We start from the raw sequence: 25,736 nt of genomic DNA, 5'->3' as shown, positions 1-25,736 counted from the left end.
AAAGTTTGTAATCACTCTTGCTCACACTGAACATACTATTTTGCCTTTTGGGAAGTCTAGATCCAAGTGCTGGAAGCACCAACGTGGATACCTGTATAATCAGCCTCTTTAAAATGAATAATGAAACTGTCACTTTTATAATGATTGTTGTGGATTGTGTCTAAAACCTTGCCCAGTTAGGCCTTGCTATGAAATGGCTTTTTATAGATGGTGTGCTAAAGTACAAGACATCAGAAATAACACCACAACATTGAATTTTGTCTGAAAAGTAATAAATAGAAACACATTGTCAAGTATTTTATTGTAGAAAATGTACAGTATGGTATAAAACAAAGCAAGTGTTGGAATGTTACAGCTCCTCATAACATAAGATAAGAACATTAGTGCTAGAACAAATATAGTATTATTCAAATTATTTTAATCATTTTTAATGTACCAAACATTTATATACAAATAGATGCTAAAAACTGTTTGTGTTTTTTTATGATTAAATGAAGATATAGCCTAAAGGTGCTTTGTAGGCTTTACAGCATAACGAGATTTCATTTGCCTGCAACCTCTTATCCCCCCCCCCAAACTGTTGTTCTTTACTATTAGCCAAGTTGAAAGCCTTTCTATTTCTTATAGTTCTTCATTTTCTATCTTTTCAATTGATGTCTTAAATGTCTGCTGTTCATCTGACCTAGTCTCTTTAATTTGTGTAATGCCCAATGTTCATGTTTTTGTTCTGTACAAGAGCATACTCTTCACTGCTGCCAAAGCAAGTCTGATTTTAGATCTTCTAGATATTAAAGTTGTATTTCCAAACTCTCTTCATTTGTTACTTGTTCCATGCCTATTTCTATCCTATTCTCTTTGTATCTGCTATTCATATTCCAGTATAGTTAAAATATTCACTCTTTGAAAGGTCTTTCCTTCTGCATGTGGCAACTGAAATTATGGGTTACCATTACAGATGTATGCCAAGTATTGGGTCTTCTTGACATTTCTGCATAATCCAGCTCTCTTACAAGTTGCTTCAACATACTCTAGAGTTCAATGGTGTATTTTACAGTACTAAAGATCAGAACAAAATTGAGTCCCAGACAGCTTTTCCTAATAAAGCTTTTCTCTAATTATCCTATGTTACCTTACCTGTTCCAGTAACGACTAGAAGTTCCTTTTCAACAATAGCTACAGCTGTTATACCATTATAGGTATAAATTGATTTCATTAAATGTCCTAAACCAGAAACAACAACAAATATTACAAGTCTTCATAATTTAAAATTTACCTAAAATACCCACTTTGAAGTTTGGTTGTTCTTAAATATTTCTAAAAGATAAAAGTTAAAGCCTCAACCAACAGACAAGTAATTTTACTTAAGACAAAATAATTAGACTAATTATTTTATTTGAAAATACACTAATTAGTTAAAAGTATGAAAATAAAGAATTTTACAAAAAGAGTTTTTATAATTTCTAAAGAATAAAAAGGGAAATAATGATGACAATATTTATTGAAAATTTTCAGGCTAGCAAAACTGATGTTACTTTGTGAACTATAATATAAAATTCATGATATATAAAGAATATAAATTCATATGTTTGAAGATTATAACAAAAACAAAATGTAAGATAATTCTAATAAAAAAAAACACTAATGTTTAACCACAACAAAATATTTCAAAAATATGCAGTCACTCCTGCAAAAAACAGTAAAGACATTAGTACAACAATTAGTAGAAAGCTATGTGTATATATACTATACCATTAGGAATAGACCATACAATTAAAGAGCAGTCTAATGCACCACTGATAGCCAGTCTTTGTGAGCTTGGACATTCCAATCTCACAGCCAAGGCTGCACTCGCCTCTTGCGATGGAAAAACAACTCTGCTCACCGAATTTGTATGACCTCTGAGATTACAGACTTCTTCTCCCTTTATGGCATCCCATACTTTCACAGTTGTATCACGACTACAAAAACAAATTCCATACAATGTTTATGCTTAAAAGGTATTACATGATAGTCATTCAAATGTAAAATGATACAAAAATAACATCAAAATAAGTAGAGCATATACCAACAGCAGAGAGAAAAATGAAGGTCAATAACATTTAACATATTCTAAAACAGCTGGGAATTACAAAAACAAACAATAAACCAACAAGTTAAGAAGTTCTGCATAAACTAATACTTTCTTTCTCTCTCCATCACATCTCTGAAAATTATTGTCTAAATATCATGTGTTAAATAACATTTGGAATATCTTGTTTCTCTAGTAGCTAATAAATATCACTCAATGTCAGCCAATAAAAACAACAGTCACTTTCGCCATTTACAATATCACCTCAGTGAAGTGAATGCATTTCTAGTGAATTTTGCTTTGCATTTCAACAAAAATTTCTATTCTCAAATGGACTACGTGGGATTAATGCAAAATACTATCATATATAGTACTAACTTTATAATGTTCCTATTCAGGATCAACACTGTTCCCAGAACAAGTTATTGTCTCAAGTGCTCTGTCCTAAATACTAAAACATTTAATACTTAGAAAAGCATGAAGTTGGTAGTGTTCATTCTATTCAAATGCTAATCAAGATTGTTTATCTTAAGTATCTGTAGAACATTTATTAGAATTTCCAAGTTTTGAAAAAGTAACTGTTGTAAATTTGTTTGTAAAATGCTCATTAATTAGGAGTTTACAGCTTCCAATAAACTTAGTAATTCTATATAAAAAAGAATGTGTACATATGTATGGCTGGTATGTGTGTGTACACGTAATGCTTGAATCACTATTAACTAGAATATTCTGGTGATAAAATGATGGATAATTTTAAAAAAACAGCATTTATATGTTCTTTAGCTATAGTTATAGACCTCTGGTATAAAGAATACACACTAGTTTTTGTGTGCTATTTTTCACGAGGGCCAACTTTACTGAATTTGGTAAAAATCATAAGATCTGAAAAATAAAAATAATTTTATTACACTGCCAAATTCACCTGAAAGGTTTTAACACCACCTTCCCCATTATGGTTACCCTATAGCTAGTAGGAAAGCAGAGACAAAACATTCAGTTTACCTCCTCATACACTACAGACTTTGAATTATAAATCATGCACAATAAAAATATTCCAAAAGTTGTGCAACTAACAATGATATTTCAAACCAAATCCTGGAAACTAGGACAATGTCATACAAAAGTGACCAATGACTTCTACAGAAAGCATGCATAATAAAAATATTATAATAAAATTATTTTCTGATTCATAAAAAATGGCAATTAAAACAGTAATAACGCAAAATTGGTTTAACAATGAACATAGGAAAAAATGAACAGAGCATTTGACATTAACCAAACAGCATGTACTCCACTTGTTTTTTTAAATAATATGTATGTATATATATATTAGAAGCAAGTTAAATGTATACACAAATGTTTTTACATTTTAGAGATCATAGATGTATTTTAAACAATATACACTTCTTTCCTTTTTGTCAAAAATCCACTTAGGCATATTCAATTGCTTCAGAATTCAGTTGACAAGCCAAACTATTTTTCTCACAATAGTATCTATATATAGTTCTCTTACACTGTTATGTGGGTTACCGTAGATATATCCTATATTTCTAATGTTTTTTTTGTGCTTCCAAGTAATCATCTGCTTTTCATTAAAGTCCACACAGTCATGTTCAATTAGACTAGCTTAGATCATTCTTTAACATGAAAAATTATTCTCCTTATCTCTTTCAAACTATTAATCTCACTCAAACATATCAACTATTAGTCCTTTAACTCGTACAATGCTTTAGTTTGTGTTTTATAACTTTTCTCTGACCTACTTCTCTTTCCTGTGACTACTTTTTCCTTTCTGTTTATCTGGTCACAAATATTTATACATCTCTCACTTAGCTTTTCTATAAATCTCTAAAGTCTTGACATCAATAGATTGCACACAGCATCTGATAGCTTTGACATCAATGAATTACAACAAAATTAATTATTTAATAATACTACCCACATTAAACAGTGTTTTATTTCTGACAAATATATTAATCAACTTCTACATAAAACAAAATATACTTACTATCCCTTATAAAAAATTTTACAGACTAAACATTTGAATGGAACTGAACAATTAACTCCAACACTTATGAATTATGTCAATTAGTGTCACATAAAATTCTGATTAAACTGACTAATTTTAAGAAAACAATCAATTAACTGAAATGAATATTTCCAAGACTGTTTTTGTTTATTCCAACTATCCAAAAGAATAATCAATTAATAAGCCAGACAAATAATTGATTAAATTCCACTAATAATACGTCTGAAACTTTAAATATTTTTAATTATGCAAAATAACCTTCATTGAAGAATACAACCTTAGCACAAGCACAGTTAGGAATCAAAAATCAGATAAATATAACCTACTTCAGAAATTATTACAAAAGAATCTCCTTAACAACTCCTATAATTCTCTAATTACAACTAGAAAAAATCAACATCTTGCTCCATAATTTTGAATGGCTGGCTTCAATTCCATCTTCTGTAATACCTTTATTTTCTACCAGGCAACAATTCAACAAGTGATTACTGTTGACCACTGGTCAAAGTGTTTACATACTGAAATGAAAAGTATCATGACAAAAAACTGCAAACAATAGTGCTAAAATTTACTAACAAACAGAAATGAGCTCTCAACTAAGAGATAGAGGGGAAAAATATGCAAAATATAGATATAAATAAATAAATAATTAACATGAAATTATGTTGTGGTACTGATAAATTTAGATGTACCTTGCTGAAAAAACGAGGTTACTCTCAGCAGCAACTGACCATACAACATCGCTGTGTCCCTCTAGAGCAGTAACGACAAACTTTGAGTTCATTAACTTCTTGTACTGTTCTTCTTGTTTCACACTGTCTACTGTAGGTGCTGATGGCACTGGTGATAGCTCTAATGGTAATTTTTTACAAAACAAGAAAATGGATTCAGTTCAAAAATCATTTAAAGGCTATCTTTAAAAATGAATTACTCTATTTGTTTGTTACTTAACTACTTAAATCATTAGTAAGTCATATTCTAAGCTACAATATGTTGAGGAAAACAATATCAATGACTAAAAGAAATCAAATACCTTTTCTGAATCATAAGAATTAATTTATTTAAAAAATTAAAAACATGCAAGTGAATTTACAAATTTTAGATTTAGTTGGTTGTTTTAAAGCAAAGCCACACTGGGCTATCTGTTGATCCAGTGTGGGGAATCAAATCCTAGATATTAGCATTATAAGTCTGTAAACTTACTACAAATTTAGAAGAAAGCAGTATTATACCTGTCCACACATATCAACCTATCATAATAACCAAGGATAAGAAAAACAAACAAAACTTTTGACTGGTCATAGGTCCCAACTAGAAGAGTATATATACTCTCTGGGGCATTCAATGCCATTTTGGTGCACTAAGTATTCAATTCATCTTTACTGTTAGGATAACCAGTAATCTTTTGAACTTAACAATTGCTGATCAAAATTACAAACAAACTGAAAATTTTAAGCTAGACATTACATAAATGTGTTTAAATTTCAGGGATTACACCAGTTAAGCACAAATTGGTCATTCCATCCAATGCTGAATCAATACTCATGCAAACAAGTTTCCATTATTTCAATTTACTGAAAACTCATTGACAAATTGCATCTTACAAGAAAGATATATTATGTACATTCTGTCTATCCTATGAACTTCTTTTTTCAATTCCAAAATAAACTCGTGTACATTGAAGTTTGTTAGCATAATGATAACCACTTTTCAATAAATTTCTGACCAAAAAGAGGCATGATAATCTATTGCACTAGAATAGGGGTCTCCAAACTACAGTTCATGACTTTGGTTTATCTGGCCTTCCAACAGTTTATTTAAGTAATAATTTAATTCTTTTATATTATAAAAATAAAAACTAAAACATAATTGAGCAAAATCCAATCTAGGTGCAATACAATTTTCTATTTGTTGGAAAATGTCATATTACTTAGTATTGCCTCATCTCACTTATCAATCCTAGTTCCCTGAAGCTGCGCATTTCTTGCCACACCTGCTCCGTGTACTTCAGTGTGTGTCAGTGAATGCTGCTGTTTACTTTATGTTCAAGTTCATTGCTGTTGCACTGTTACTGAATCATGTAATAAAGTGTTGTGCTTAATATGCAACGAGACTATCACAGTGCTAAAATAATAAAAGATTTGTAAACATTGCCAAACCAAGCACTCATCAGAACTATTCTTGGTTCATGGGAAAGATACATCTAGGCAAATTCTAAACCTGGAATCATAACTTATCATCACAAAGCTGCAACAAGAGAAAGTTTACGAGCGGGACATCTGTTAACCAAGCAAGGAAAACCATTTACTGATGGTAGGCTAATTAAATTATGTATGATTGAAGCAGCTGAAGAAATGTGCCCCAAAAAAAGTAAATTTATTTAAGACTATTAGCCTTTCAGCAAATACAGTTGCTCATAGAGTCAAGGACATTGAAAGCAACACTGTGTCTCAGCTGTAAGATAAGACCAAGGAGTTTGAGTGCTTTGACATTGCGCTTGATGAGTCAACAGATATGTCAGGCACTTTACAGTTGCTGTTGTTTATTTGCAGAGTGAATATTAATTTTGAAGTGACTGAAGAATTAGCTTCTGTGCACACTATGCATGGAACAATAACTAACTCAGTATTGCCTGGAATGGAAACAGCTGAAGTGCATTACAACAGATGGTGGTAAAAAATGTGTGGTGCAGGATAAGGTTTAGTTGGGCAAACTTACAAAACTGTTAAAAGTGCAGGTTGTTTCAAGCTTATGGTTCTTCACTGCATTATTCATCAGCATGCACTGCATGGAAAATATCTGGATCTAATTGTGTCATGGAAACTGTAGTTTCAACAATGAATTTCATTTGCCCTCATTGACTCAACCATTGTCAATTCTGTGAATTTTTGGCAGAAATAGAAACTTATCCTGCCACATTTCAGCTCAATGGCTTAGCTGTGAGAAGGCTACGTCGTGACTTCTTTTGAGCTGAGAACTGAGATTGAAATTTTCTTAAATGAAAAGAACCACCCTCAACCGTTACTCACAAACAGTAAATGACTTTGGAAATAAGCTTTTTCTGTTTATTTGACTATGTACCTGAATGAATTCAATCTACAATATGTACACTGAGGTAAAACACTTCAGCAAAAACTAATTTTTTTTTAGTCCCAATTGATAATGAGTTCCTTCATACACTCTCCATGTTGTGAAAAGTTCAAGAAGCAGGATCCTCATTCCCATACAGGTTTGTACAAAACATCCTTTCTGATCTGCAACTGCAGTTCAAGGAGCATTTTGATGTTAGTGCAACAGAGATAAGGAGCTTCCAAAACCCATTTGATTGTGTTATTGATGAAGTGCCACCTGAAGTCCAAATGAAAGTGCAGTCCAACATGTTGAAGGACAAATACACAGAAAAGAAACTAACAGAGTTCTATAAATGCCTTCCAAGTGATCAAAATGTTCATTTAAAAAAAACTTTACTCGTGGATTCGTTTAAGTCTTTGATATTACCTATTTCTGCGAAGACATTTTCAAAGATGAAGTACATGAAATCTAGTTACAGATCAGCCTTATCTGATGAGCATTTGCAATCACTTTTGATGATAGGGAGCACTAACTTTGTTAGTGTAATTTTGTCAGAAAAACACCAGTTTCATGCTTCTCAGTAATGATAAAAAAAGACAACCGTACATCATAAATATTTTCAATATGTGCTCTTATGAGAAATAAATTAGTGATGTTGTATTCTGATCGTGTATGCATCCCTACTTAATTTTACCACAACCCCTCTGGCACGCAAAGCCTAAAACAGGCCCCTGTCTAAAATGGTATGGAGACCCCTGCATTAGATCAGTAAGACACAAAAGCTCGTTGTAATGTGTTTGTTTGTTTTAATTATGAACAAATACTAGATTTACACTTGGAAGGAGCAGAAAAATGTGTTGTTTACAGACACTTCAGAGCTGCACAAAAATGAAAGTTGAAATATGACTTCTTTGTGAAATACACTAAAATACGAATTCTAAGATATCTATTGTTGAAAAGAAATATATTTTATTGTCTAAATCTGATAGATTCTCACCTCTTGTGATAAAACATACAAAGATTATCATTCATATGCATGTTCCTACAGCATTTTGGGCTGATCTCACGTTTACACGGATTTACCATCTCAGAACTTACATACACACGTTTAGCAGAGTTCCAAAAAATTGTGATTTGAACTGTCTTTTATGATGTGCCTACAAGTAATCAGAAACACACTTTCACCACATTTACCACTTAATGATGTCACAGATGATGTCGACTGTTCCAAGTTTTCTGGACAAATTTCAGACTCAATTCTGGCTCTCTTTACTTCATTATCTTTATTCTGACTTTCTTCTAACCTAAAAATATTTCATACAATAATGAAAGTTCTTTCATTTTTGCTCACAAAATTTGAAAGATATTTTAACAACTGTAAAAGCTTTTTAATAATATTTGAAAACAAGCCAACATTAATTAACAATTACACACACTTTGCTTAAACCAATAATGACTGATGTGTTAATCCACTGCATTAAACACGTTACTGACGTGGGCTCTGTCCAATCAGTGGTACTACCAAAGAGAAATATGTCACATGTATATAATGCATTAATTCAACAAAGATATAACCACATATAACACTTTAAGTACAAAATAACGGCTTGCAGTAACAATTCCGTACTTTCAAAGGTGTGATTCTGAATGAAATATTTGAAAAATGTTTATATAACACAAAATCAAGTGTACCACAATGGTTATAAAACCTCTTACTTACAATTATCATACCTTAAAAACTGAATATCTAAGTGCTTTTTTTATTAACTACTACTGTTATTTATTTTGGAATGAATGCATGCAACTCTACAGAACACTGTGATGATCAAGATACATTGTCCAGAAAGTGATGCTTCCTTTAGTGATAAGCCTTTAAGGTTGAAAGAAAATAGTGTGTGTATGTTTTCTTATAGCAAAGCCACATCGGGCTATCTGCTGAGTCCACAAAGGGGTATCGAACTCCTGATTTTAGCATTGTAAATCCATAGACTCACTGCTGTAGCAGCATGGAACTAGAAAATAGTGGAAAACATAAAAAAATAGCACCTGTATAATTTTTTGAAAGATCTTGTAAAATGTTTAAATTTGTTTTTTAAACTGTTATTTTTCTGGTGTGCATAGTTTTTAAGATATAGTTAGTCATTTCCAATATCAAATTTTATCTAAGACAGCCCTGTATCACTATGTCAGTAAACAAGAAAAAAATCTTCCGATCTCCCATTCAATACAAATCATAAATATTAATCCTAAATATTAATATTAAAAAATTGTCTTTTTAAGTATTTTCTTTAAAAGAAATTCGTAACCCCAATAGTATACTGTTATTAAAAGTACAGGAATTAAATCAAGCTTATGAAAAGTTATTTAGATTTTGTGCACATTCAAAACAGCCAATGTCAACCAACAACCACAACACATTTTTATTTTCACTCCACAGAAGGTTCCAATCAATGATCAATAAAGTTTGAAATTGAAATAACCACTTATTCTTCCTTGGCAATTGAAATGACCACTTATTCTTCCTTGGCAAAAGTTTAAAAATCAGCTAATGGAAATAAAAATTTTCAACTTTTTCTATTGCAAAACTAAACAGAAACAGCAGTGCAATATTTACAACTATCAATATATTTTCAGTCAAAAATTAGATTTCAGGCTAATTTAAAAAATATAGAAAGTAAATCACATGTGAAAAATCAAAACATTATTAATCTTCATATTTAGTACAATAGAAACTCGGTGAAAGTCCTTGAATTCAGCTAACAGTTGATATTTTGTTTGTCTTTCTTTTGTTTTAAAAAACTGCAGATGGTCTTTTAGGCATTGTTGCAATACACTTAAAGTGCTCTTTGGGATTTTACTCCAAATACACTTCCATAGTTTCTCTGGAAGTAATTTTGATTTGTCAAGCTATCAATCTATCAAATCCCAGATTTCTTCGATTTGGTTGAGATTAGGGCTCTAGGGATGTCATTGCATCATTTGAATAACTCCAGCAGCTTCTTTCTTCACTAAGTAATTTCTTCATAGGTCAGATGAATATTTAGGATCATTATCTCCTAAGTACTAGAATCCATTATCAATAGCATACAAGCCACTGAGTATACCATGATGGATCAATATCTGATGGTACTTGCATTGGTCTATTATTCCATCTATTTTGCAAATATATCCTCCAGCTTCAACAGAAAGACACTTCCAAACAATCACCTGCCTCTCTCATGCTTCATGGTAGACACTATGCACTAAGTTTAATACCTTTCACCTCTCTTTTGTCGTATGTACAACCTATGCTTTGACCCAAATATTTCAAACCTGGATTCATCATAAAACCCTTTCTCTGTTATCAAGTTTTTGTATATTTTAGCAAATTTAAGTCTCTTGACAATATTTAGATATTGAAATAAATGTTTATTAACTGCTACATGACCAAATATTCTATTATCACCGAGTCTGCTTGATGCTGTAGATCTGGACTCTTTTCATGATCCTTTATCTCATGTTTGAGATTAGTGGCTGTCTTCCTACTGTCCCAAAGACTGCACAAATGAAGATATTTAACATCAGTATCATTGAGTTTAGTTGTTCTGCCTCTTCCTTTCCTATTTTCAAATTCACCTGTCTCGGTCTCATGATCTAGGACGTAGTTGACAGTGTTAGGGAAGCATTTTAAGTCTGCATCAGTTTGCCAGATTCCACTCAGCATTATGTAAAGCTTTAATGAGAACTCTGTGCTTGACTGACAATTCAGTATGTTTTTTGGGCTGTGACATGACAACGAAGCTTAATATATAGTGTTAAATACTGTTTCTATCAAGGCTTATCTGTGTAGTGCTATTAAATTAATTTCTTCTAGTATATACAGTACCATATGCTAGCTTCTTTCTATATAGTTAAGACATTGTATAGGGTACCATAACAGTTATTTCAGACCCTAAATTTGATCAGTATATCATTCAAGCAACCCTTAAGACATACCCTTGATAAAAGTATATGATAATTCTAAAGAAAGATAAGGATTTTCACCCTGGCTCATTCATTTATCAACAGGAATCAGTGAGGCATTACGATAGTATTGAATTTTACATTCTGTAATGGAACGGACGAATTTTCTTGTCCTAATGCTTTTGCACAGTACTATAGGTAGGTGAATAAAGAATAGCACTGAATAAAAAAATATATTTACTTAATAAAACTGTGACTTTTAAATAACCTATTTATAAGTTGACAATCTTATCTCATTTTCATGACATCCAAAATGGAAAAATAAAATTAAACTGCAAAAAGTTTATTCTATACAATTTGTGAATTCTTCACTGACTTTCATGGGCTTTCTGGGTCAGTATCTCTGAAGGTTCATGCATGCTCTCAAGTTCTTAGTTATCTCAAATAAATCATCTACCATACTCTACAATGTGAAACATAAAGACCTTCCCAGTCATGTGTATCACTTACAGTACATAAAATATTATTCCACCCTGAGGTTTCTATTACACCTCCCTCTTCAATGTAATATTTTTTTCTTAGAATAAGTTGTAAGTTAGAATTTTTTTTCCATGTGAAAACAATTACTTCACACTTTATCAGTATGAGTGAAGTTGTTAACAGTCTATATAGGAACTCTAGGTTAAAACAAATGTAAAATGAAAAGTTTTTGAGAGTAGGATCTGCAAGTTAAATGTCAGAATATTTAATACATGTTTACATTGATATTCAGGCTATAAGATATTCTTCAATATTCACTTTAATATTTGCTTGGAAAATTTTTCTTGCCATATAGAGACTTCTTAAAATTGCTATCTGGATAGTGACATTTCTGTAGGAATCCTTCTAGTTGACATTCTTTAACTAGAAAATTGGAGACACTAATTTAAGCAATCTTCAATAATACGAAAAAAACTTGTTTGGAGTATATATCGCTGCAGTAGGGAGTGTTGAACACAATTTTCCAGGTGTATCATCAGTTGAACATGTCACCACTGCAGTAAGGAATGTTGAACACAATATTCCAGGTGTATCATCAGTTGAACGTCACCACTGCAGTAAGGAATGTTGAACACAATATTCCAGGTGTATCATCAGTTGAAATATTACTGCAGTAAGGAATGTTGAGCATATTATTTCAGTTGTATCATTAGTTGAACATATCACTATTTAAAACACTTCGTTATAAGACTCCAGGTGCAGAATTAACCCTTTCACTACCAGTGCAGTATGATATACGAGTTCATCTACACATTTGCACACCTTAAGTATTTGCACTATAACTTTAGATACAGCATGTGTATCTTCACAAAATTTGGTAGACTTTCAGTAAAGATTACAGGCATTTTGTACACAAAAAATAGCATTTTTAATGCAATATTTTTATGAAAATTTATTTGTCAAAACAGAGACTGCTTCATTACTGGTTTGAGTGCAAAGTGATTTCATGTTATGATTAGAAATCTATTCCTTATCCCCAAAATTTAAAATATTATTTGTGTAATCTCTAAAACCTCCTAATTACACTTCAACTGTTTATTTTCAGTTGGACTTTATATTTTGTGTTATTTTCTGTACTCTATGTGGGATCTGTCACTTGACCAGTTTCGTAAACATCATGAAAATCAGGAAATAAATATAAATTATAGATTTTTCATGCTAGAATGACTACATATTATAACATGAAAATAGAAATCTTTGGTCTAGATAGATAAAGTTTTATACTGCTCTATATTTACATATTTATTTATTGTTTTTATTATACTACACTTACAGTTATACCTAGCTAGCAATACCTAACTTGCGTTGATGCAGTGCACGTGTACTGATGTTACATATCCAGTTATACAAAACTGACTTTCAGTCTTTCCAGTCTTGGCTGTGTTTTAGCAGACGAGTATGTGTAATATATAGTCACATCTCAATTAAACATCATAGATTATTACTCGTTAGAATGAAATTATTAAACTTATTTTTCTTAAAATATAGAACAATAAATCAAGAAGTAAAGCAAACAATTATCTCTTCAAGAGTACAACCTTTGTACTCGGGTTGTTGCTGGACTTAGGTTACTAAGTCTTCTAGAATTTTGCACATGAAGGATAACAAGCAAAATCTTTTTTTTAGGTTTTATATATATACAGTTCAATAACCAAAAACTCATAAATAACTACACTGATACCATAGAATTCCACTGCAATTTATTAAGCTTGGTAACTAAGACATAGCTAGATTTAAAGAAATATGAAACTGAACAGACTAAAGACACAATCTACCTCACTGAAATCCTGGTAAGAACATGATAGCCTTTTCAAAGATTTAAATGACAAAAAAAAAAAAAAAACACTCTTTGGACATTCTAAGCTGTTCATTGGTTATTCATATGTCATATACTGATGTAAGTGTGCATAAGGGACCGTTTCTAAATTTTGAAAGAGGTGAACAGGGCCACTATGTTTGATTCAGTATCTCAGCAAAATTAAAAGATACGAGATTCTTACTTTATATTCTAGTTTGATAATATTAGTAATTTGATTTCCTAATTTGTACAAAACTATACACTTAGTATTCTGACATCACAAAAATCTAATTTTAAACAGTGTTGCATTCAACATACCATGACTCACTAAAAATCTATATTTAGAAGTGTTCTTTTAATATTTACTTTGAAATTAATAAATTAACTCGTATGTAGTATTAAATTTTGAATTATAATATACAAGTTGATTCCAAACTTAATGACAAACTTATGAAATAGTAGTTTAATAAAATTTTGAATGCAAGTCAACAAATGTAATGACATGGCCTTTGATCAATGACATGTTGCAAAAGGGTTAATGAAAAGCACATATTCTGGATTGCATATTCTAGTTCAGTTCTGAATCATATACCAAGAAAAGCTAAACAGCCCTGTTGCATTTACCTTGAATTCAAACTACTGTATCAACCTTATACTAACTTTCACATTTTGAGATAACACAACACCTTATCATAAAATCTTTGAAGTTCAGTTGATAAATTAGTAATAATCCTTCCATATTACCTTCTGACATATCTATATAAAGTACAGCATAGCTGGATAAAATATAGAAATATTTTTATTAATATTACTTCTCCATTCAAATACCTGAAAAACACCATAGTTTGAAGGTTCAGTTGTAACTGGAGTAATGCCCTCATTATATAATACAATTTAGGTGCAATTATAAACAAAGTGTTGGTTGAATAAAAAGTATACAATAATGAAAGAGTTGAAGTCATAAAAGTTATTATTTCATTACGATTTTAATTCTTAAAATAAAACACTGCATCATTTTGTACTTCAATCATAGTTTATTATTTGCTGTAAATTTGTCAAACTGTTTTAGATGCTAGAAGAAGAAGACAAACAGAAAAATGTCCCTCACCACACACACACACACACACACACACGTGAATGCTATGCACTTTAACAGAAAAACTTCAACATCATAAAATCTTATCTGGCTTTTGTTAGATTTCAGGATTTCCAAAACAAATAATATTTAATTCTGTGACTCTCTGAGGCATTTGATTGTCCAATATCATTACCTGAGTTTTTAAGTGTAATAGCACATAACTAGGAAACAGTACATCTTGAAGTACATTTTACAACAATAAATACATAGCTTGCAGAAAAGAACTACAAATTTACAGTTTTTGCCATGGGAACTTATGAAACTAATCTCAGTAACACTTGAATTGTTTTCATGTGAAGATAAAAATCTAGCACTTATATGTTAGACTGATAATAGTTTTGGATAAAATTCATGTGCACGTACCCTTATTGCTCAGAAATGTGTCATACCACAAAATTTATTATATGTTCTGTATCTACTGTTGTAAAGTCAAAGCCATAACACCATTCTGTATAACAGTTTAAACAGGAAATAGAAGTTTGTGAATACAGTGCCTTGCTTTGATGGAAAAATGCCTGAAATAAAATGAAATTACCTCATAAAATTGTTCTGCCATTCCTTTTACTTTGGATGAATTTTCCCCAATAGCATACAAATAGGAATGTTTGAGTTTAAAATCTTTAAGCCCTAAGGGGATTTGGTTAAACATACATATACATACATTCATGTACATAAAGCAAATTAACTTTCATTTTGGTACTAAATTCCTTCTTTTATGGGTTTTCAAAATGGTCAAATGAAATACCTGTATTCCATTAAGCAATATCCATTAATACAGAAAGAACTCAGATGGTTATGAGAGGAATTTATATGTAGTACGTGTATATAAATAAGAAGATACACTACTTTTCAACAAAAACTTACTGGATATGAAAGCCAAAAAAATACTAAACAAAGCATATGATAAAACAATAACACTATCACTTAAGTGAACGGTCTTATTCTGTAAGTTCTTCAAAATGAGTTTATTTTGTAAAACTTAATGTAAATACATATAGTTGAATGAAAAAATGGGACCGAACAGTTTTATTTTAAGGATGAAGTAACTAGATGAAGTAATATGAGAAAAGCAATGTCACCTGCACTATATACTCAGCATAATTAAATTTTATTCATCTGTGCCATCCGAAATAGCATAAAATCTTGTTAACAGATTATCAGCACAGCGTAATGTATTAACAAAGAAACTTAATCATGGTTCCCTGGCATCATCATTAAAACTAAGCCAGTTAAAATGACACTTCACACATATGGATCATTAAAACTAATTAAGGTATAATAAAATTACAAAAACAGTGTGCTTATACCCTTATAAATAATTAAACACTTGATACACTTAATATTGGAACTCTTTATGCTACATTTCATATACTGTATAAGTGACTTACAAAGGCTTAAATATTTTAACAATGGATCAAACAATACAAAAAATACATAACCAGATTATTTTTAAAATTTCTCTTATCTATACTGGCTTTCATTCTTGTTTCTTTTTATCTTGTTCATTACTCTTTGTTGGATGAGAATGTTTACTTTTAAAACTATGGCAAACTGTATATTTTATGGCATAATCCTTTTAAATTTATCACAATCTTTTAAGTTTTTTGACAAAAGTGGGTAGAAAATAAATAGTAAATTAAATTATAAATACAAAGATATATATCTTTAAGCATCCTGACAATTAATGTAATTCTACTTTATTACAGACATAAATACAAGTTGCACATGTTAAATAAACCAAGGTTAATTAATACCTTTGATGTAATGGCTGTCTCTTCATTTCACAATGCAATTGATTAATTGAATAACCTACTGATTCAAGTTGATGTAGGTCTAAAAGTTCTTCAGCTGTAGGATGAAACTGGGAAAGAAGACTTTCAGAAGAACTGCTGGACACTGAAGTAGTTCAAGGCAACTTATTATTTCTACCAGTTGCACAAACAATTTCTGTAAAGAGGTTTTTCCAATTCTGACCTGATGCTTTCGTTATTTGTCAGCTATGTATAAATAGAGAATTGAAATCAACATTTTGATCAGAACACATACATATGTAAACACAAGTCTATAGAAAACAAACAAAGTAACCAAATACTAACTGGTCTTTCAAGAACACTTAATTTCTTTATTCACCAAAACAGTTAACTAAACTAGAAGTACACGTAGCTAACTGTTTGTATAAGTATACTGTATCAATTCAACAACAGAAATGAATTCCTTACAGGTAAAGTACAACACATTATCATCCAAACCACTGCAAAAGTTTACAAGAAGATAAATGAATTTTTCAAAAAATGAAGTAAAAGTAAGTATGGCTAATATCAATTCTTTAAAAACAATGTGAACAAAGTAGTAAGGGCAGCATTTGTATCATCTCTACATAATAGCAAAGACACACACTGTAGCAGAATGTCAACAGATAAAAATATGATAAACTAAATTGTGATCGAATAGTTTTATATGTATTGCTATATGTTAATTATTGTCTGTTATAAAGGGATGATAAAAATGCCATTCCTACTATATTGTTTGCATTATTTTGAAGAATTTATATGAGCCATTCCTATATTTACTTCCTTTTTGAAAAGTTCTGTTTTTTTACTTGTATGCTTCTGTTTTTTAATGTAGTGTTTCAATAGACATAGGAAGGTTGTGTTTCTAATGAAGTTCTAAACACAGTGAGGTTACAACTGTAATATTTATTGTTCATTTATTATTGGCTGGTAATTTCTATTTCACCTTGTATTTAAGTTTTTTAAATGAACACCGAATTTCTATAAGAAAGCTCACTGCAAGAGGTAATGATACATTTACACAAGAATTATCATTTTTTATATTACTACTAATTAATAACACTTATAAAAGCAAATACTCTACTTGAAACCACGTCACCTCAATTAATTTGGTTGACACTTTTATTTAAGATTTTTTAAGTTATCATGTAATAAAAAAACAAAAAGAAAGAAATTCTAACTTTTTGCCATGAGATTTACAGACATTCCCAGAACTTGTGACTCAATCATTAGATAGATATTTTTAAAAGACAACACTGTAAAGTTCTGATGACGTATTAAGCAGATATTTAAAATACCATTATAATGTAAAATCTGAGTCATCCCTGCATAGACAGTGGTACTACCTGCCTGATATAAGTGAATTTTTTACACTCATAAACACATTTCATAGCACATCTTAATGCTCAGAAACATTATCTGTGTAGATGGTTCAAACACAAGAGTAGAAAAGTCCTAATACAAATATGTGTACCATTTTCCTGATGTGAATGATATGTATAAAAACAATATGCAACTTATACACTGCAACATTAAATGTCATACTTTCATTTGGCATCAACGTCCTTATTCAGCTGAGTCCATATTCATGTCATTCAGGCAATCGTAAATTAAAATGGGTACCAAGCTTGAACTACTCATCTGATTGCTTATCAATTTCACCTCAATCTTTTTTTAAGATGTGTCTTTCTGGCAAATTTTATCAAAACTGGTTCTGCTAATTCCTTATAACAATTTGTAGCATCAAGTTCATGGCCAAGGAAGCATGTGAATAGCAAACCTCAATTTCAAATACATAAATCTCATGTACACAAAATACTAATTATTGTACTCAAAGAAAGAAAAAGAAGACATCTGCAGTACTCATACACAATAAATTTCATGTTTTATTTCAAGACAACTGTACTCCAACTAGTTGTAACTTGGCTTTAAAAACATTGCAATGATCACTGAACCTCATGTTTTTACTTTCTTTGTAAATTATCTCAGAATTAATGCAGTCATATGGTTCAATCGTTTTTCCATCTAGAAACTGTTGAAGAAGACGAATATCACTTAGTTCTTTCTTAGTAAAATTGAAGAAAAAAGGCAGAATAAATGAACTATTCAATAACTATCAGGTATTAACTTTTCTGTATTACCCCAATTCCCATACTAACATTTTGATTATTCTTAATGTTTTCAAAGAAATACTTATTGTTAGTTTTTACATTTTCAGGCCAACCTTATTTACTGTTTTGGACTTCTTAATTTCCCATTTCAACAACTCTCTTAATCATTTACAATCCTCAAATCTTCCATCTTTACTGTCAGTTTAAACTTCTTATGCTTATAATGCTTTTCTTCAATTTTATCCTTTATATCCTCTGTGTAACAACCTAGTTTTTCACTCGAAACCATCTTTTTGTTTTCCTATACTGAACACCAACATCTTGAATATAAAGAATTTTTGTTTTAAATTTCATTTACACTTGTTTGGGTCATTTAACAGTTATAGGGTAAAAGAGGGAATGTGTGGCTTTAAGTGCAAGGCATAACAAGATGGGTGAACTAATATTGGTCTCTGTTAACAGATACAGTAAAAAAGGCTTTTACCTGGAATTGTTAAAGACCATCTGTTTGTTTGTTTTTGAATTTCACACAAAGCTACACGAGGGCTATCTGCGCTAGCCATCCCTAATTTAACAGTGTAAGACAAGAGGGAAGGCAGCTAGTCATCACCACCCACCTCCAACTCTTGGGGTACTCTTTTACCATTGAATAGTAGGATTGACCATTACATTATAACACCCCCATGGCTGAAATGGTGAGAATGCTTGGTGTGACAGGGATTCAAACCTGCAATCCTCAGATTATGAGTCGAACGCCTTAACCCCCCCCCCCCCAAGCCATGCTGGCCTAAAGACCATTTGATCACACTGATGAAAATTAATGAGGAGCAATGTAAGGAAATCATGAATACAGCATGGTTTTAATTGTAAAACCAGATTTTAATTCGAAATAGTAATAGTGAAACATGATTTGAAATTGATTGTTTGGTTGTTTGTTTTGAATTTTGCAATCAGCTACACAAGACCTATCTGCACTAGCTATCCCTAATTTAGCAATGAAAGACCAGAGGGAAGGCAAGCTATTTGTCACCACCAATCATCAACTCTTCGGCTATTCTTTTGCAAAAGAATAATGGATGAGATTGACTGAAAGTGCAAACATGTTTGGTGGGATGAGGATCAAATCTGCAACCCTAAGATTGTGAATCAAACACCCTAACCATTTTGCCTTGCTGGACCCTTTGAAACAGTTCACAGTGGATTTCTTCATCAAACAGTTATAGAACCCACCAGTAAGAATACAATATTGGAACTATTTTTACGTTCCAATGTGGATTAAGTTGAGAGATTGGAAGCAGGAGCAGCATCCAAGTACAAATGATTATTGTACAATTAGAACTGAGTTGGCATTATGTACTTGTTTGGAAATCAAGGACACTAGTATTTTGGTTCCAAATGTATACTAGAAAATCAAAAAAGGGCTCTATGAAACATGATTAGCTGAAACTGTTAATGTTACACAGTAAAGATTTCTTTATGTATAGTAAAGGAAAGCTAACAGAAAGGTTTCAACAGAAAATTATAAAATGAATGAGCTGCTCAATCTGGTTTTACTGTTGAGGGAGTTGACTTCTCTATGGTAGACATCTTCTTCAATACCAGATGTTCAATTTATAGATCACTATATCATTTTCTTTTCTTAATATGCACTCTGTTCTGGAGTTAGGGAAGTTTGAGATCTCTCTGGTCTCTTGAACTTAGGTGAAGATGGTCTGATCCTCATCCTACCCTTGTGTGGATGTCATTTTCCAAGGGAATGGATCTTGGATGTAACTAACTCATTGAGTGTAGTTCATTGCACCTTAGCTACTCTACACCTGGGTGCATCATTGTTTTATTCTCACACCACTTGGATGTGCCCCTGTTTTTCCTCCCATATATATCACACCTTTCTCTGATGAGAAAATGAGTATACCTGGTTTAGATGTTGTATAGTCTCCCACATCAGACCTTTGAATCTGACTCTCTTGTCTGTATATGTCTTTCAGATGCTTTTGAAGAATACTTCCTAGCTTACTGTTGCACTAGTCCCTCCAGTTATTTAATGTGAATGGAGGTAAAGCACCATATCAAAAGTTATAACTTTAATACACTGAAAATGTATTTCCGACAGGTACTTACCTCTTCCCACCTTTTTTCCCCATTGAAACCAAGTGCTTTCATTGTCTTCCAAAATTTGAAGAGATTGAACAGAGGGAGTCACATGTATAAGTGTGAGGCACTTTCATTGGTTGAGGGTTGTCACATAATAATTTGCATGAGAGTCACATTGGAATGAATCATTTCCAATACAGGAGAGGCAGAAAGCTTGTCTCATGGGTGAAAGAAAAAAAAAAGCATATAGATGGCAGCATAGAACAATAATAGCTATTCATGTGAGTTGAGCATAACAATTCTGCTAATTAGTCAGCATGGCTTTTTCATGGGAAAGTCCTTCTGTTGGAGAGAGTAGAAGTGTTGATCCAGTATACCTGGAAGTTTGAGAAGCTTTTGAAACAGGGCAACATTAAGGACAAGTTAAGACTAGTAATTATATCTTGCTTGGGTGTGGCAGGATAAGTTAGCTGAATGGATTAAGGGTTGGTTAAGAGGAGAGCAAAGGTGAAAATGGCTGTAATAAATGAAGTGTAGTCAAATTTGACTGGAATTGTAAGTAGGTTATCTCAACTCTTTGTGATGGGGTCATTACTTTTATTTTATATATATATATATATATATATAGTTATACTGATGAGAAACAAGTCAACAAATTGGGCCCATTTGCTGGCAACAATAAAATGTTGAGTATGTTTGGCTAAGATACTGCTACTGTTGTTTTACAAAAGGATATGGATAATTTGGCAAACTGGACAAAGAAATGGCACGACAATTTCCTCATTAAAAAACATTTAAAGGTATTTTGCCTGAACTGTTCAAAATTATAGTAGGAATAGATAGAGGTGGTCAATCATATGTTTTTGTGTTTATTGGTAAGAGTGGTGGATTAGGGGATGCACATTATATGCAAATCAGGGAAATTATTTTTCAAACAAGGTGGCCAGCCTTTGAAACAAATTACCTCCAAATCTGATGAATGCAACAGAATTGGGACAGTTCAAAACATAATGAGTTCTTAAAATATCACAGCTTTATATATTATACCAAAGACAGGTAGGTATTTGAGGAAATGAATGGAGCAGTCTGACAGTCACAACGGTTTCACTCCTCCTAGTAAAGCATGAGCCTAAAGCTTATGAAAATATAATTTTGTGTACAATTACAGATAAAAGCTTAAGATCTTTGACCGTAAGAAATGAGTACAGAAACATCCAGTTAATGAGTAGCATTAAGGTCAATAAAACTTTTAAATTGGAGGCTCAATAATGTTTCCCTACTGCAATGAAGACTTAATATGTGATGTGCAAAGATTTTGAAAAGATAGACAGTTACATGTACAATACAACTGTTATGTAATATTAATGTCCAACATCTTTAATACATTGAAAGCAATACTTTAATACACCAACTAATTTCCATTTGTATTCAATGTTACTTTTATATTTTAATTACATAACTTTGTAAACCCAGAATACTGCATAAATTCATATCAAATCTTACATTTAAGTGATGAAGTTTGTTGACCGTAGGTTTAAGACAAATTAAAGCTCCAAACTGTTTCATACCTGTATTGGGAAGGAATGAAAAACTTTTTCTCCCCAATGCAATGTAACATGAAAATTTACTTTCAAATCTTTATAATTCATTATTAAGTATTATTAACTGTAAAGTTCACCTTATGAAACCAGTTTGAAGATTTTTTAGTTTTATCAGTAATTAATATCAAACAGAAATTAAACAATGATTTATTCTACATTGAAATACTGATGTAATTTGTATAGTACAAACTACATTTCTCTATTTCTAGTCTGGAAGTACTCTTAGAGCAACAATACTACCACTGACAACACTAACAGCATCAACAAAGTAAGACTTGGTATTAATTTCAAACTGCATTTTCAGAATAAATATCTTTAAAAAAAAAGGTTTGAAACTAGCTTCATGTTTGAAGTAAGCTTTTAAATTACTAACGTTTAATGCTTTATTGCAGTTAGTTCTAATAAACAACTTAAGTTAAAACTTACTTTCAGTTTTTCTTCATTAAGTAACATTTTTCAATCTGAGTTTCCATAAAAGCCATTTATCATTTATTAACCATAGTTATGTAATAATATATTGTACTTTACGTTCCCCTCCTGTAAGCCATAACTTACTCAGATAGCCCATTGTGTTAGCTTCGTTTCGTCTGTTATATGCCCATATGATCTACATTGTGTAGATGGATCTTGACCAAAATTAATTTAGAATTTCATTAGGTATACATACAAATTTTCATTTTTGCGGTTTCTATTGGCGTTTTTTACCACCACTTCGCCCCTGTAGATAATCTCTACCAGGGGCGTAGATCCTGGGGGGATGGAGGGTATACATCCCCTCTCATTTTAGGTGGGGGGTATGGTGCATACATTCATCCCCCCTACAGTTTGGTCTGTTGAATTGTTTTATTGCATCACAGGCCTACAAACTGTGTGTTTGTTCTTGTGATTCTCGTGTTCTTACCAATCGAATTACATAATTAGGCATAGATGTAGGCTTTTTCAGTAGCCGAAATGTAATCTTTAATATAGGTGTGCTTCTGAACTTTTCGATCTAAGCGATAGTTCGTAAGTATCAGTCAGTAACCTAAGTATACATGCAAGTATCGTGGTAACAAGATTAGTCTGTAGCTGCATGTTTACAGCTTTCAGGTTCACGTAATCTGAGATTACCAATTTGAAAACTGAACAGTCCACATAAGTGGTTGCGAAAATCATCGCCCCCATCGGGTGTAAAAAATCTACGCCCCTGATCTCTTCCAAATTTGATGTGAATATTAAATACATGTGAATTTGTAGTTTCACATTTTGTTTTGCCAGTTTTATAGGTGTGCTTTACATTATAAGGGAACCAACTTTTCACGTTCGAAGATGACCTTTCATTAACCACAAATTTACATAACTTCCATCCAAAGAGTTATAATTTGAAACAATTACGACAGATATGTTCCATGTACACTATACAAGCATATAAATGACACCACAAATTACATTAAAACTCCTAGAAGCCAAACGATTTGTTTAAAAATGATATATCAGAGAATTTAAAAAAAAACAACATAGTAACTAATAAGCAAGTACTTTCTTTAAGTACGTTACGAAGTTTTAAAAGTTTTAACATACTCTAAAATTATCAGATGTCCAAATATCCTACTTTCTCTTTCTTTCATGCGTCTAATTCTCAGCTGTCTGCATGCCAAATTTGGTTTCAAATTATTTCTTTACGCTTTGCAAGAGAACTGTAATTTTTGTATAAACACGCACGCTGTTTTGATTTATACTATACCTTAGTATGACTCTTGAGTCATGATTTGGTTTATAATAATAATAATAAAATATTAGCTATTATTTTTAACTGTTTATGGACAATTCCATTAATTAAATAATTAAGATTGGCATATTCCCATCTTCTGTGTGAATTCTGTCTGAGGTTTAACAAGCACGTTAATACATCTTCTACTTAATACATCTTATATCAAAATGTACTAGATTCTATACTTATTCAAATTATGTGTATATAATGTTATAGTTTGTGAAACCGTATTTTGTTGTCAAGTTTGGCCAATTATCATGGATATTTTATCAAAATGAACAGGCTAATACTAACATATGCGTAAAGATGCGAATAAGTTTGGCTCGACCTAAAAGAAATGACTACACACAAAGTATTTACTAAACAGCAACATTTTTATACACAAATAACAATACGAAACGCTGGTGAGTGATGGACTAAATGAAACAGGCAATGATATATATGTAGAAACGGCTCGTTTGGGTTGATAAAAGTTTTTACGTAAAGGAGCGAACAACGTATCGACCTTCGGGGTAGAACGATTGTTAATACACAAACATTTGACTTTAAGTGAACGATTGTAAAAAAAACAAAAACAGACTTTAACTTAAAGATGTAACAACACAAAATCTTAATGCTAGTAGAACGATTGTGAAAACATCAGGTTGTGGCATCAACAGAATGACGTACATTTATATTGGTTTGTTATGACTTTCACGCGAAGTTACATGGGGACTCTTTGTGTTAGACGTTCCTAATTTACCAGGTCCGGCATGGCCAGGTGGTTAAAGCACTCGACTCGTAATCCTAGGGTCGCGGGTTCGAATCCCTGCCACATCAAACCTGCTCGCCCTTTCAGCCGTATGGGCGTTATAATGTATGATCAATCTCAATATTCGTTGGTAAAAGAGTAGCTCAAGAGTTGGCGGGTGGGTGGTGATGACTAGCTGTCTTCCCTCTAGCCTTACACTGCTAAATTTGGGACGGCTATTGCAGATAGCCCTCGTGTAGCTTTGCGCAAAATTCAAAACAAACCAAATCTAATTCAGCAAGGGAAGGCGTCTAGGTATCACCGCCCACCATCAACTCTTGGTTTACTCTTTTATTAACAAATAGTGGGATTGACCGTAATGTTATAACGCATTTATGGTTGAGAGGGATAAAATATTTGGTGGAACGGGGATATGAACCCGCGCCCCACAGCGTGTAAATCAAGCGTCCTAACCACCTGTCCATGCAGGCCATACAGCTAGAATTAATCAAAAATGAGTAAGGTTTATTGAGCTTCACTTAGGACTAAAGATAATTCTTAGTAAGTAAATTTTAAGGATTCATCTTGTTCTCCAATAACTGTGTCTGTCACTTAATAATAACGATTTTTGTATAGCATGCATGGACGCTCCCAGGAAGAGGCAAGAGGTGGCATTCGCTCCCTTATATTTTACAAAAAAAATGTAAACTTAACATCGTAGTTAAACTATATAAATTTTGTAATTTTTGTTAAATCTGTGAATTTAGGTTTGTTGATTTTAGTCTGTTGATTTACACTGGAAAAGTTGATCCTTGAAATACATTTGCTTTCCCCCTCCCTGAAAACGTTTCCGTGGGCGTCCATGAAAGCTTGTAATAAAATATTGAACTACCTTCAATAATAAATAGGTAAATTGAAAATACAAGGCATATTTAAGACACGTAGATGAAAAAGTCCAAAAGTGAAATAAAACTTTACTTGTTCAAGTATATATTATGAACATGCAATACTTGTCTCAGCTCTAAATCACAACATTTTAGAGTTAAGCTATTTTAACATGGGATAATATTATA

The 25,736-nt window shown here is 31.8% G+C and overlaps 2 protein-coding genes across 2 annotated transcripts in view; both read right to left on the bottom strand.

The window, feature by feature from the left end:
* Positions 1-399: 399 nt before the first annotated feature.
* LOC143239506 (uncharacterized) lies at positions 400-16,493 on the bottom strand. Its single transcript, XM_076480642.1, has 5 exons — positions 16,342-16,493; positions 8,364-8,473; positions 4,790-4,949; positions 1,750-1,958; positions 400-1,221 (listed from the first exon to the last, which is right to left on the bottom strand). The coding sequence occupies exons 1-5, from the start codon at positions 16,365-16,367 to the stop codon at positions 1,121-1,123; spliced, it is 606 nt and encodes a 201-aa protein (XP_076336757.1). The 5' UTR covers positions 16,368-16,493; the 3' UTR covers positions 400-1,120.
* The window catches only part of LOC143239505 (uncharacterized), a 25,277-nt gene continuing 16,003 nt past the window's right edge, over positions 16,463-25,736 (bottom strand). The window contains exon 6 of the mRNA XM_076480641.1: positions 16,463-16,584. Within this exon, the coding sequence (XP_076336756.1) occupies positions 16,574-16,584 (11 nt within the window). The 3' untranslated portion in view covers positions 16,463-16,573. The remainder of the gene's footprint in view (positions 16,585-25,736) is intronic.

This window comes from Tachypleus tridentatus, chromosome 13, assembly GCF_004210375.1.
Source record: "Tachypleus tridentatus isolate NWPU-2018 chromosome 13, ASM421037v1, whole genome shotgun sequence".
NCBI lineage: Eukaryota > Metazoa > Arthropoda > Merostomata > Xiphosura > Limulidae > Tachypleus > Tachypleus tridentatus.
Note: the sequence above shows the minus strand (reverse complement) of the source record. Positions and strands in the feature narration are given on the sequence as shown.

Bases quoted from the DNA above. Each gene is read 5' to 3' on its own strand.
- LOC143239506 (XM_076480642.1), bottom strand. From the start codon at position 16,367: ATGAAGAGACAGCCATTACATCAAAG. The intron at 4,950-8,363 runs GTAAATGTGGTG...AATTACCATTAG, and splicing joins ATCTGTGACATCATTAAGTG to AGCTATCACCAGTGCCATCA. The intron at 1,959-4,789 runs GTACATCTAAAT...TTGTTTTTGTAG, and splicing joins AACCTCGTTTTTTCAGCAAG to TCGTGATACAACTGTGAAAG.